Source organism: Pieris rapae, chromosome 19, assembly GCF_905147795.1.
Source record: "Pieris rapae chromosome 19, ilPieRapa1.1, whole genome shotgun sequence".
Lineage (NCBI taxonomy): Eukaryota > Metazoa > Arthropoda > Insecta > Lepidoptera > Pieridae > Pieris > Pieris rapae.
The window spans coordinates 476,636-490,606 of record NC_059527.1 but is presented as its reverse complement, the minus strand read 5'-3'; the positions used below and the strand labels follow the sequence as shown (position 1 = coordinate 490,606).

General features: G+C 32.3%; 3 protein-coding genes across 3 annotated transcripts in view; 1 reads left to right on the top strand and 2 right to left on the bottom strand.

Annotated features, from left to right (window-relative positions):
* The window catches only part of LOC110997898 (protein vein), a 60,168-nt gene extending 59,937 nt beyond the window's left edge, over positions 1-231 (top strand). Inside the window, exon 6 of the mRNA XM_022266264.2 lies at positions 3-231. Coding sequence (XP_022121956.1) covers positions 3-25 — 23 coding nt within the window. The 3' untranslated portion in view covers positions 26-231. The remainder of the gene's footprint in view (positions 1-2) is intronic.
* A 3,137-nt stretch (positions 232-3,368) lies between these two features.
* On the bottom strand, positions 3,369-4,484 carry LOC123690025. Its single transcript, XM_045632471.1, has one exon. The coding sequence runs from the start codon at positions 4,131-4,133 to the stop codon at positions 3,369-3,371; it is 765 nt and encodes a 254-aa protein (XP_045488427.1). The 5' UTR covers positions 4,134-4,484.
* Positions 4,485-7,923: 3,439 nt separating this feature from the next.
* Positions 7,924-10,264, bottom strand: LOC110997904 (mitotic spindle assembly checkpoint protein MAD2A). The gene is made up of 3 exons (XM_022266274.2): positions 10,048-10,264; positions 9,677-9,823; positions 7,924-9,219 (listed from the first exon to the last, which is right to left on the bottom strand). Exons 1-3 carry the CDS (start codon positions 10,115-10,117, stop codon positions 8,813-8,815), a joined length of 624 nt encoding a protein of 207 aa, XP_022121966.1. The 5' UTR covers positions 10,118-10,264; the 3' UTR covers positions 7,924-8,812.
* Between the last annotated feature and the right edge of the window lie 3,707 nt (positions 10,265-13,971).

Below are 13,971 nucleotides of genomic sequence, written 5' to 3'. Positions count from 1 at the left end.
AGGTCTCGGTGAACGACTTTGGTGAACGAACGAATGAGACTCCGGTCTACGAATGAAAGTTGCACGGACCATTCCTAACAATAGTTTATAGAGGAACTTAAACTGCCGTATAGTTTAATAATTGTAACGAAATGTAGACATGCTTCGTTTGTTGAAAAACGAAATTGCTATTACATTTGTAATTTGGAAATCTTACAGTTTTTTCAAATGTCTTAAGCCGGTTCTATCCGAATATTAAAAATAAATAAATAAAATAAAAATAAAATAAAATAGCCTTTATTGCTGAACTTATTTTTACAGTAATTTTTCTTACAAATACGTTTATAACTTTTAACAGTTTCTTTTCTTTTCATAAATCAGGTATCGGTAAACGGTCGTTTCTACATTTCAGCTTGTCTTTCGACATAGGCCTCCTCTAAAGATTTCCACTCTGTTCTATTTTTCGCTATGCGCGTCCATATTGGGCCCGCCACTTTTTTGATGTCGTCCTCCCATCTTCTAGTCTGTCTGCCTCTGTTTCTTTTACTATCTCGTGGTTGCCATTCAGTTATTATTCTCGTCCATTTCTCCTTCTTCTCTCTTATCATATGCCCAGCCCACCTCCACTTTAAGCACCTGTATGTTGTGTATGCATTCTTAAATTTTGTTTTGTTTTTGATACATTTTAGTTTAACTCGGTCTTTTCTTTTAATTCCTATTGTGCTTCTCTCCATTCCATTCTGACAAACTTTTATTTTCCTTGCTTGTTCTTCTGTCAATGCCCATGTTTGGCACCCATATAGTAAGCATGGTAAGATACACATATTGTATATTCTCCTCTTGTTCCTCATAGACATATCCTGGTTCTTCATGACTTCACTGAGTGACCAATATCTCTTCCAAGTATTAGTTATTCTTCTTTCTATTTCTTTTTGCATACATTCCTCAGTAGATATTAACTGTCCCAAATACACATACTCCTTTACATACTCTATTTCTTCATCATTTACTGTTATGGACTCTGTTTGTGAGGAGTTAGACATTACTTTTGTTTTCGTTAAGTTCATTGACAGGCCTGCCTTCTCACTTTCTTCCGCTAACTGTTGCAACATTTCCTTTAGGGTTTTCGGGTTTTCCGAAAATAAGATTAGGTCGTCTGCAAAGCGTAGGTGACTCAGATTTTCGCCATTTATATTTAGTCCTTTATTCGTCCAATCCAGATTTCTGAATATCATTTCCAGAACTGCTGCAAATATTTTTGGTGAAATTGGGTCTCCCTGGCGTACACCTCTCTCAACCGGAAATTCTTCGCCTATAGATTCTAATTTTACTTGTGTGGTGCTTTTTGTGTATACGTTTTTCAGTATCCGTATGTATTTTGCATGTACGCCTTGATCTTTTAGTGCGTCCCAGATAAATCTATGTTCAAGTGTGTCGAATGCTTTGTTGAAATCCACGAACCCTATGTAGTAAATTTTGTTATATTCTTTAAATTTCTGGAGTATTTGTCTAAGGGCGTGTATGTGGTCTATTGTTGAAAAATGTCTACGGAATCCAGCTTGTTCTTTGGGTTGATTTTCTTCAAGTGTGTTTGTGATTCTAGATAATATTATTTTTGAAAACACTTTGTAAATATTGGACATTAAACTGATTGGTCTGTAATTTGCTATATCTCCTTTGTCACCTTTTTTATGTAGTAGTATAATTGTAGATTTTGTCCAATCCTCTGGAATGTTTTCCGTATTGATAATTTCATTAAATATATCTGTAAGTCTTGGAGCGATTACTGGTAACGTTGCTTTTAGAAGTTCGTTTGTAACAAGATCAGATCCAGGGGCTTTATCGAGTTTTTGTGTATTTATTGCTTTTATGGTTTCTTCCTTCATTATTTCCGGTATATATTCTTCATTAGTTATTTCGTCGTTTTCTTTTATAGTGTCTTTCTCTTTTTGACTTCGGTATAAGTTTCGGTAGAATTCTGTAGCGATTTTTAATATTTCGAGTCTTTTACCTGTACTATTACCATCTTTCTTTCTCATACTTGGTATCCAGTCCTTTTTGTAGTTTAACTCCTTCAATGCCTTTTTTATTCCTCCTGTCTTTTCTATGTAACTTTTCATTGTATTAGATCTTTTAGTTTTTCTTTCTTTCCTAAGTTGTTCACTGATCTTTTTGCTTACTTCTGTTACTTTTTGGCGGTTTCCTTTAATTTCCTTTTGTCGTAAAAGTTCTTTTCGTTCTTGTAATAATTGTTTGATTGTAAGTGAGACTTCTTTCTTGATACTTTTGTTTGTTTTTCTGGTTACTGTTTTTAGTTGATTTAGTAATAGGTTGTACTTTTCTTGTATCGATGGATATTCTTTCTTCTCTAATTCCGCGGCATCTAGAGATGTTTGAAGATTATTAAGTAATAGTTTAGGGTCACCTGAGTATTGTACCGCTAATTGTTTATTTTGAAATCGTCTTGTTTTCTTGAACATTCCTGACATCGCAACTCGAACCATCCTATGGTCTGTGTGGAAGTTTAAATTGTTTATGATCGAAATGTTCTTGAAGGCTTTTCTATTATTAGACATAATAAAATCGATTTCATTCTTATATTGTCCATTGGGTGATATCCATGTCCATTTTTTTGATGGTTTCCTTTTATAAAAACTGTTTAGAATACTTAATCTGTTTTCCAGTGCAAAGTTTACTAGTCTTGTTCCGTTTTTGCTTCTATTTCCATACCCATAGTTTCCTATGGTATTTTCTTCCCCACTATTTTGAATCCCAATTTGTCCATTAAAGTCTCCCATCACGATGACGTTTTTGTGTGCGTTATCAATAGCGTTTTGGAGATTTTCATAGAATTCCTCAATTGTTTTTACGTCCTCTTTTTTATCAGATTCAGTTGGTGAATATGCCTGTATAATAGACCATCTCTCTTCTTTATCTCCGTTCACGGGCAGTTTTATATTAAGGATTGCAATACGTTCCGAGAATCCACTAAGTTCTTCTATGTTGTTGACTAGATTTACTTTCACCATGAATCCAACTCCATACAGCCCGGGCGTCTCCCCTTTATAATGTAGTACGTATTTGCCATGGTTTTCTATACCTTCTCCAAATCTGCGCATTTCGCTAATACCTATAATATCCCACTTTAACTCTTCTATTGCCAGCTCTAGTTCTTGGAGTTTTTCAGGTGTTCTAAGAGATCGACAGTTAATAGTTGCTATGTGGATGTCATTTACTTTGTTTTTCATGTTAGTGTTATTTTTTTCCTTTAGAGGGTCGTGGTCATTTTTCCCCACGATGACCAGTCGGCTTGGGGAAGTATTTTGTTTTGTTATTTTATGTTGGTTCATGTTGAGCTGTTTATTTTTCCGTTTACCGACAGTTAATTGTTATTCTTTGTTAGTTGTTGTCTTAGCGGGAAGAGACGAGAGAGAATTAGCTCTAATCCTCATTACGTCGAAAGCATTTGGTCTATTGTTAATCGGCGGCATTAGAGTTTGTTGTTTCCTTGGTTGAGCATTGTTTTGTGGGGATGATGATGTTTCTCTTTTGCGCTTTTCCTTATTTATGTTAGTATTTTTTCCTTTTACTACTAGTTTGTCAAATTTCAGGTACGCGATATTTCCCTTTTCTCTCTCCTCTTTTAGCTGCGCCTGCAACGTTTTCCTTTTCTCTATTACTTCCTTTGTGTAGTCTTCTGTAACATATACATTTTTGAAGTTTTTCTTCTTTCCCATAACTTCATTCTTCTTCCATTCGCTCGTAAAGGAAATCAGAATTGGTCTTGGTTTTCCAGAAGACTTTCCCTTTCCTAGACGATATATTTTGTTTATCTCATGTTCTTGTAATTGTATGTCAAGGTCAGTTTTGAAAATATGTATTGTATTTTGTATTAATTCTTGTGTAGACCTTTCGCCTTCATTTACTCCAAACATTATCAAATTGTTTTGCTTCTTTCCTCTTTTTAAACTTTCTACTTCCTTTTCGAGATTTTCTACTTTTATTTTTAAGTTTCTATTTTCTGTTATAATAGGTTGAAGTTTTTCGTCTAATCTCTCCATTATATTATTTGTTATCGAATCTTTCAATTCTATTGTTTGGTTCAAGATTTCATTCTTCATTTTATCAAACAATAGTTGAAACTGATCCTCCATTCTTGTAAACTAAATCTGCGTGTTATGGAACGTAATTAGTGGTAGTTTTTATTTACTTGCTCTGGCAACACTAGTTAGCTGTTACTGTGACAAGTGTCAATGTCATTGATCTTTTGTCTATGCTCAATATGATTGGTGGATTTCTAACCTCTAATTATCACTTTTTGGAGATACTTTTGTTGAAATTCAAGAACTTACGTGATATTGTGTGAAATCGGTAGTTCCACTACACGGACGACACTTCAATTTGTGTTTTGTGACGTCGCAGTCTCAAGAACAGTGTACGAAATTATTTTTTAGCACTCAATAATACGGAGCTACACAATTACGATGCTTACAGTATGACAGCCCAGAGTGGTTTTTTTCGAATCCGAATATTAGCTGTATGTTAATTATCCGCCTCAGATATACTCATAGATAATGGCCACGAGAAAGTACTTAATTAACTTTAAATAATAAAAGGCGCTTAGAAAACGTCTTAGTATTTTAATCATAAAAAGAAACGAATATGACATTAGAATACATCCACCATGTAGCAGCCATCAATAAATTCTTAGAAGAGTGACTGAACTTAAACAGCGCAATCTGTTACGGAATTATATAACTATTTTTATCCTTATTTTGTAGAAGATATTTTTACATAGGCCGAATATAAATAAACGAAAATTAGTTAAACAATTGTTAATTTTGCGATGTATGATATTTTGTTATAATTTGTACAGTTAAAAGTAAGTTTAGTTTTAATTAAATTATTTTTGCAATAAAAATCCTTTCGAATGTATGCGATGAAATGATAAGAAAACAAACTAATAAGTGGGTATTAATATTATTTTCGTGCCAGAATATGTCAAGATGCAGCTGTCGAACTGTTACTTGATATCGGTAATGCAACACTGAAATATTTATTTTTTTAATAACTAACCAATAGGGTGCTTTACAATAACGGCAAACGCTTGGACTAATTGTGATTTTTATGTTGAGCAACTCGACATTAGGTACACATTGTATCTTCTGGAACAGTCAAACTTAAATTCAAACCCGTTACATGGTTTATTTGATTTGACTTTCATGTTATTATTTTATAATGACAGTGGCAGCTGGTACCAGGGTCATTGCTGCAACATATTTTATATTCCTATATTCAAGGCCAATTCAATTTAAATATGTATGTTAAAAAATCAGTATACTCAAAAAGCTATGGCCAGTATATTTTTTTACTTAATATATGTATATTGAAGATAGACAATTCATACTAAACATGCTCGTAAGACTAGACCTCTTTTTACAAATATAAAATTAAAATTATAGTAGGGGAGCCCAAGAGGGGATTTCGGGATTTACTCAAGCGCGGCAGATTAATATACAGGGCGATACCTTGTACCCGGTTAAGTACCTCCACCAAATATGAGGCCCATATATAAGGCCGCCCGTGAAGGATACAGGATCAGATTAGTAAAAAAAAATTGATCATCAGACATTCTCGAGCGCGTCAGATTAAGGTAGTGTGAGTTAATCACATCCTAAAAAGTGTATATTCCACTAATCTGACAATTTGAGAGTGACGTAAAGAGAGGGGAGGGCAGCAAAGTTGTAAAAAAAAAACGTCATCTTGACATTCTCGAGCGTAGCTAATTTTTTTTTTTTTTGAATGAAATAATTCAAGAATATTGAAAAATATATAATCTGACGCGACGATTTCCGCAAGCCGAAATAACAAAATTTCGTCGATAAAGTTCGTGCGATAAACGCGTGCAGCTGCGTGATGCCTACATTTCCTTCTCCGCGTTTCCCTCAAAATTAGATTTCATGTGAATTTGAACCGATGGGGACCGATAGATTTTGAGAAATTTTGAAAAATCTAAAAAAATAACAATTTGTTTTTTTGAAAGTGTTTTTTTGCAATAACTTTTAAACGGCTTTATCCATCAACTTCAAAAAACTAATCCATCTTTAAGCTTGAAAAACGACGTCGATCGCCACCAAACTGGTCAAAATCGGTTGATTCGTTCGAGAGATATCGTGAACGAAAGAAAACCGAAAAAAGTGTTTCTATCACATAACTTCGACATTTCATATCGGATTATCGTTTTTGATGAAATTAAATAATTAGAGCTTAAAAAAATGCGTCGATCGCCGTCAACCGCGGGAAAATTGCTTGATCCATTCAAAAGTTATTGGGGTTTGAAAATTTCAAAAATAGTGTTCTATGAAACTTCTATCAGACTTTCGAGCTGGGAGAACTCAAACGCATAGAAATATTATTTCTTTGAACTCAGCGAGCTCATAAGTACAATTTTAGGCGCCCAAGAATGGAATTGCAGGCATAGCCTTTAGGGTGAACCGTTTTTCTAATATTTTTTTGTCAGATCAGGCAAATCCCTCTAGATAATCGTCAGATTATGAGACAGTACGTTTAGAATATAAATCTGAACCATATATATCTTAATCTGACGCGCTCGAGTATTTCAAAATGGCGATTTTTTTTTGCACATTATAATAATGGCTGCGAGTTTGCGTCAGATCGAATCGTCAGATTATTGAATGAGAGCTTTTTTTTTGGTGCACTTAACACCCCCTTAGAAAACCTGACGCGCTCGATTAAATTTTTTTTTTTTTCATTTTTAACCCTTACGTACAACCACCCCCATCATGCAAATGATCAGATTAACATACGTACATTATTAAAAATACGTAGGACATTGATGCTATCAATATCTGACGCGCTCGAGTATGTCCATGCAACAGTTTTTTTTTACATATTTAAACATCTATAGCCGCTCTCCCCACCGATGAAAAGGTATATATCATACATCATACATCAACATCAACATTTTTTTCTTCTTATCATCTAAGCTTTGCAACCCAATAGGTCTCCACGACGCTCGAGTAAATCCCCATTTAGCATCGTGGGCTCCCCTACCATAACAGGTAGGTTGAATAATCTTATTCCAAAGAGACCTAAATAAGCTCTTATCATAATTTTTAACTTTCCGGGAGAGATTAATAAAACAAATAAGTGTCGGAAATCTTTATCGATCAATATTTTATTCGGCTACAAAAATTTGTGAGCGACAAATTACTTCAACAAAAAAATCTCAGTGCCTTTGGAATAAGGCAGATCAATTTAAGTATTAACTTAACATATTAATCTATTTATAGAATGTTCTATAAAGCTGCCGAAACCACCTCACGTAATCTCATAGTATTAAGTTGTAATAATTGTACAGTATTATTTGCTGGATAACGTTATTTATTCTAGCTGTATTGCTATTTTGTAGTGCTTGTTAAATAAACTATAAAACCTGCTTGAAGAAATATTATTTCTAACATAATTTATTCTTAGGAAAGCAATTTAATATCTAAACCGAATATTAAGACGACGGTTAAGATGATATTACTCAATAGAAGATTTTCTCTCATCTCTCAAATAATAAAAATAGACATTAACCTGTGACATCCCTTCCAGATAACAAAGCCATGAAGGAGGTCTTTGGTTATCGGATGATCAGAAATCAGAAAGTCGAAGCTAATCAAACACTACAAGCCGCTCGCGCGACAAATTTAACTCTAAGTTGAACTAAAGATATAAAGAAAAAAAAATTAGGCCGTTAGTTTAACGGCTAGGCTTTTAAATTAACAGATAACCAAGCAAGGTGGCTGCGACAAATATAAAGGGTCAGAATAGGAAACATATACAATACTTACAATTTTTTTTTGCATTTATTTTTGTGGTCTCTGCTACTACCAAGTAAATTTTCTTAGTGATATTGCAGAGAAATAAAAATCTAAATAATTTTTGCTTTCTTTAATGTTAAATTTAAAAAAAAGACACTCAGATCATGCATTTATGTATTACTATAAAGTTATATTACAGACTATATTCAAACAATTGCATGCCTATACAGGGCAAATATTTGGTATGATCACTTATTAATTAATTGTTGATTTCAAAACGCAACGATTTGTATTTGACCTGGCCATAAAATTATTTGAAAAAAAGCAACAATTTGTATTTATTGAACCTAGGTCAAAGCTAAATTAAGTTATACTTAACCTTGTAAGATCATAGCTGCAAGAAAATTAATGTGCTACTACTTTTAAATGCCAAGTTACCTGGGCACCATTCAGCCTCCATCAATAAGATTGATCTGTGCTTATATCATGAATGCCTGCTTAACCAAATTACTTATCCATCCATATTCCATATTTTACAAGACAAGATACAACGCATTTGAGCGTCAAATTTGGGAAATATCGTAGATAACATAACAACTACATTTTTTATATAAAATACTGCAGGTTTTCTAATTCATGTTCCCTATTCATACATAATTACTGAACACCATACACTATTCATTACATTCCTATAATAAACACTTGTTTCAACAGAAACTTGTAATGTAATTGTACGATATTAAAATTAAAAACACACAAGTAATTTGTCCTATCACTTACTCAACTCTTAATAAAAAAATATCTATAATTAAGTGTAACAAGGCTACGGAAACAGAATATGTTTTAATAGGACGAGGCAACATTAAAGATGCCTTTTTTAAATTGTACAAAAAGATAAGCATTAAGTAACAATGTTTTTATCAATGAATACTATTTTAGATTCCAACAACATCCAAAGTGAACCAAATTAAAGTTTCTACTTTTTATTAGAAACAACAAAGGTCTTAATCAATAAGCTTATAACTAACAATAGTTTCCATTTTGTTTAAGCTAGTAGAGAATGTTTTTAATTGTACATTTTGAGCATTAGTGATTTCCACTGGCTTGGCTTCCGCCCACTTCTCAGGAATATCACAGTCAGGTTTCGCATGCACTAAGACATCAAATGAGCATCTACAGTCAAGGAATGGTAAGTAAGATATAGTTGCGGCAATTTGCAGCATAACATCGCGAATTTCTTGTTTTATCTTCTTTAAGTCTTTGCTACCGACTGTCTCGTTTTTTTCTTTAGATAAGGCAACATCACCATCTTCATACTGAACATTGAAATCCCAACACTCTAAAACCTCTTTGGTGGCAACATTTAATATTATTAAGGACAATTTGTCTACTTTCTTGTTGACAATCCATTCTGAAAATTATAAGAGGCGTTTTAATGCATGTGCTTAGACATAGGTTTTATCTATCTTATTATTTTAAATGAATATTTTTCCTATCAAGCTTTTATGAAATTATTCAAGTGTTTCTAGGTAATTTATAAATGAAAGTATGCTTTAAGTTTTAATTGAACTTGTTATGCTTATTCAAAATCAAAATTCACTATAAAATAAAAATATAATTTTATTCTTATACCCCTTTAAGATTTCTGTAAATGTCAGATAATTTAACATGAGGATAACTCATACCGTACCAACAGAACCAAGCTGAGATTACATAAACATATCTGCTAAGTAACTAAGGGTAGGTAGGTGGGCTCAATTTTCGCAACTAGATTCAAATTTTGGTGCATTTTGGATAAAGTAACTAAGGGTAACACAAATTACTTTGCAGAGGTAAATTATATCTGTAGGTAGAGAAATCATCTATACCTTCACTTTGTGTCAGCAAATTTGTTAAAAAATCCTTTATAAGAGGGTCTTCTGAAAGAAGAAGAGTTATTCCATACTGTTGTTCGGCTTTGAAAGTTTCAGGTGGATACAAGCCTCTTTGGAATAATACTGAGTTTATGGCAAATTCTGAAAACAACAACTTCATGAAACATATAAAATTAATAACTTTATCATAGTAATTATAATAACTACATAGATATACAAAATAATGCGCAAGTTATGACATGTTTGAAATGTGCGTACTAGTATCCCAATAATAAAAGAATAAAAACATTAAGAAAATTAAACATTAAATATCTGCAGTGTTTCTTCAATAAAGTACATATTCAAGTAAATAAACAGACACTTACTTAAATATTCACAAAGTATCTGCGCTGAGCCTCGCAATGTGATACAGTTTTTTGTTTGCTGTTGAGACATTGTTTTAGATACAGATTCTGTTTAATTCAACTTTCGGACCAAATTTTTTTAGAATCAAAATGTCGTATCAATAAATAAACTAAATTATTTCGGTTAAACATTAATGAATAACATAATAAAAAGTTTTTGTATTGTTGACGGTTACCGGTTATTTTTAAAAAGTTTTTGATGCTGTTGAGTCTAATGACTTATGTCAAAGGACGGATTAAAACTGTATCTGTGATTTATTATTTTCGAATATTGCTTTTAAATAAGAAAAACATTTTTAAAGCAAATTAAGATGTGGTTACTCAGATTATGCACTTTATACTATATCTATGAAATAACTAATTAGTTAATAAAAAATTGAGTTATGTAATAAATTATTTAAAATTGTTAGTAGTGACATCTATTGAGAAAAGATAAATCACATGTGAAAATTGACATTTAATAAAAGCAGCTACTCAATATTAGATGGCGCTGCTACAAATATTTTATCTATACTTTCTATTCAATACTAGATGTCACTAAAAGTCATAAAATACAATAATAAATAAACATAATACACACGTTAATTACAATGTCCATATTAAGAATTATGTTTATATGCCACTCAAATATAAAAGCCATTCAGAAGTTATGACCACTTACTTAGTTTTCGGTAAATTAATAATGATTTTATATTTATTATTGTCTTGTTTATCATCAACATCACATCAAAACGCGTACCTATGAGACAAGTGCCTGTATATGGTGTTGTCTTGAGATTTATATATTTATCTTTTTGTCATTAGAAGTCGCCGTCTGATAACTTCATACATTAAAAAAAAACCCGTTGGGATATTAGTTATCCTAAATTTATACTCTATTGTACATTTGCATGCGATTTTACGAAAAATGCTGAATGATAAGATGGTTTTTAATCAGTGGTTTTATATATGATATCTATAGCTTCAATGTAATCAAATAATTTTTTTATTTTATTAAGTATATAACGTTTGAGCGGACAATAAAGGTAACTTTATGGAGAGGCCTTACGGGAAGTCAATATTAAAACAAAGCTGAACAAAATTGGAGGCAAATATATTGCGACAAATCTTTGGGCCTTGTCGAACAAAAGCAAGATTAGAACTAACAAATACATAATAATAAAGTTTTAAAATCTAAGCAAAGAATAAATGGTTTTTTATAAATAATTTATGTTTGTGTACATTGCTATGACACAACTATTCAGTGAGTGTTTTTGTAAAACGCGGTATAACCTTGTAATTGTTTTTTTTTAATTTCCGTGTACAATTAAAAACTATATACATAATACTAGATGTTATTTCAGTTTTACAAATTTCTGTCCAAAACAAATTCTTTCAATTATTTTAATCTGATTATTTCGAACGAATAACGCAACGGAATCATCTAATTATTTTTATTTATCAGTTTACATTGGATTGAGTATAATAGTAGTAATGTAGGAGAGAAGTATGGCAACATAAAGTACTGAGCAAGTGTTCCTTCAACCAAAAGGGATGGTCTTCTGCCTGTACAATTGAGCCACTTGCCGGTCTGAATGCCTCTGTATTCAATCTGTATAATTTGTCAGTTTGCGAGTGCAGTTCAGGGAAATAGTAATTGTCACTACACACTGATTTTATACAGCACTGAATAAAATTTCGAGATAATATACACTTTAAAGTATGTCAAAAACGGTCTCCTTTATCAAAGAGAATCTAACGGTGGCAACATTTGCTAATTAGGCCCCATCCCTCGGCCACCCACGAGCACACTAGATATTTTTTATCCCCTAATTAAGCTAATTTATCGAGACAATAAGAGAAATTATCGCTCTTAAGCGGTTTATGAGAGGTATTAAATTGTTAGAGGCTACTGGACTACACTCTTTGAGACGCCCGCGCCGATTTTAGATCCACTGAGATAAAGGGGCCAGGGTTTTTGAGCTTTTGGGATGAAAGCTTCGTTACGATTAATTATGAAACAAATGTCGGGATCGTTTTAAAAATCCTTACGATAAAATGAATTTTGTCTATGACAAATAAACTAAATTATTTTTCTAATAAGCAAATAGGCAACCTTTTGTGCCCGACACATACTCTTGACTTTGGGATTAAGCCTACCGGTTTCCTCACGCTGATTTTCTCTAGTACAAGCGAGTGTTATTTGCGCACATAGAATAAAGTCTACAGCCGAAATACAATTATAAGAAGTCTTATATAAACCTAGTTATAAAGTATGCCCTAGGCTAAGTAAGGGTCAGACACATTCGATCTACATACATTTGCATAACATTGAGGTCAAATGATATACATACAAATACATAATTAAATCTGATAAGTGAAGAACCAAACGCTTTTAACACTTATATTTTGTGTTAGGTATTTTTGGGACGCTTATTTATAAAAACTTGATATGGATATACAATCTATATGCTCCAACGTAGTAAACTATTTCGTCTGTTACTGTGAAATGTTGTATACCCAATGATGAAATGAGACAGACGAGTAAGTACTTCAATATGAACGACGACCTGATTCAACGGTTTTAATTTTTTATAAGCGGCTTAAGTTAGGTCTTGCTAAAAAACAACTGTGTGTGTTTAATAAGAATCAAGAACACTAAAAATATCCCAAAACCCACATTCAGATGGTCACCTAACCATCAGATAAGAACTAGGAGAGGTAATGATACCGGTCCCCACAAAGGCACACTTCCCTAGAATGTGTTCCGATAGCTGAGGTGCCGACGGCCGCCGTGATTAAACTAACATTTTATGGCCACTGTTACCGATAACGTTCGGAATAGGATCGGCTATTGTCGATGCCACTAAGGGTTGCCATGTTTAAAATAATAAAATATTACATTGAATGGGTAATTTTACTATAATAAAAGAAACACATGAAAATATAATGTAGTATAATTGTGTGCGTTATGGCCATATCTTTAGACCGGGATAGAACAAAGTGTGGGGAAGTAGGGAGGGCTACTTCAGAAGATAACCTGACCATGAAAGTGATTGTTAAAGAAAAAGTAAATAAAGTGTTTTACCAATTATTCGTAATTAACAGGCTTTATCTGTTTTTAGTGTGGTTTTTTTATTATGAAGCGAATTAGATATTTTTAATATGTATATCGTCTTAACGTATAATATCTTAATCGAAAGATATATGTACTATTAAACAACAAAAGTACATTTAAATTTGGGCAACAGCAAAAATACATTGATTTATAATTATATTGGGGTCTAATGCTATGTCGAGACATATATACTTTGTATGGAAATTCAAACGAACAAGTCAAGTAATTTCGACGTTTACACAAAAATATAAACTACTTACATAGATTACACTATATTTCAGCTATATAAATAGAAGAATCTGTAAAAATATTCTTTATTTTGTTCGGTACATATAATTTCAGTGCTATGTTTTAAAGCATCGAGGAACATCTAGTAAATAGATTGGTCTATTGGCAACCCTATTCGGTTACAAGAATTCTTACTTAAAAATAACCGCATTTTATTTTAAGGTAAAGCTACCGTTTTATCTAAATATTGTGTCGTTATTTGTCACTTTCCAATTCATTGTTTCAAAATTTATTCTGTATTATTTAAAATGAAATCTTCCGTATATCTATTGTATGAACTTTTTTCACAAATAGAGTAGGTCCGGAAGGTTTAAATATTTAATATTTATATATTAAGAATATGTCAGATGTCGCAAAAAAATTGCTAACCTTGATGATTTGAATGATTTCATTCCTATCCTCGTGATGATTTCTATATTACTTGAGTTCGTCTATTCGTTGTGCATCAATGGGCTTAACAATCAAATTTGAAAACATTTTTTTTAATAGCACAAGAGGTA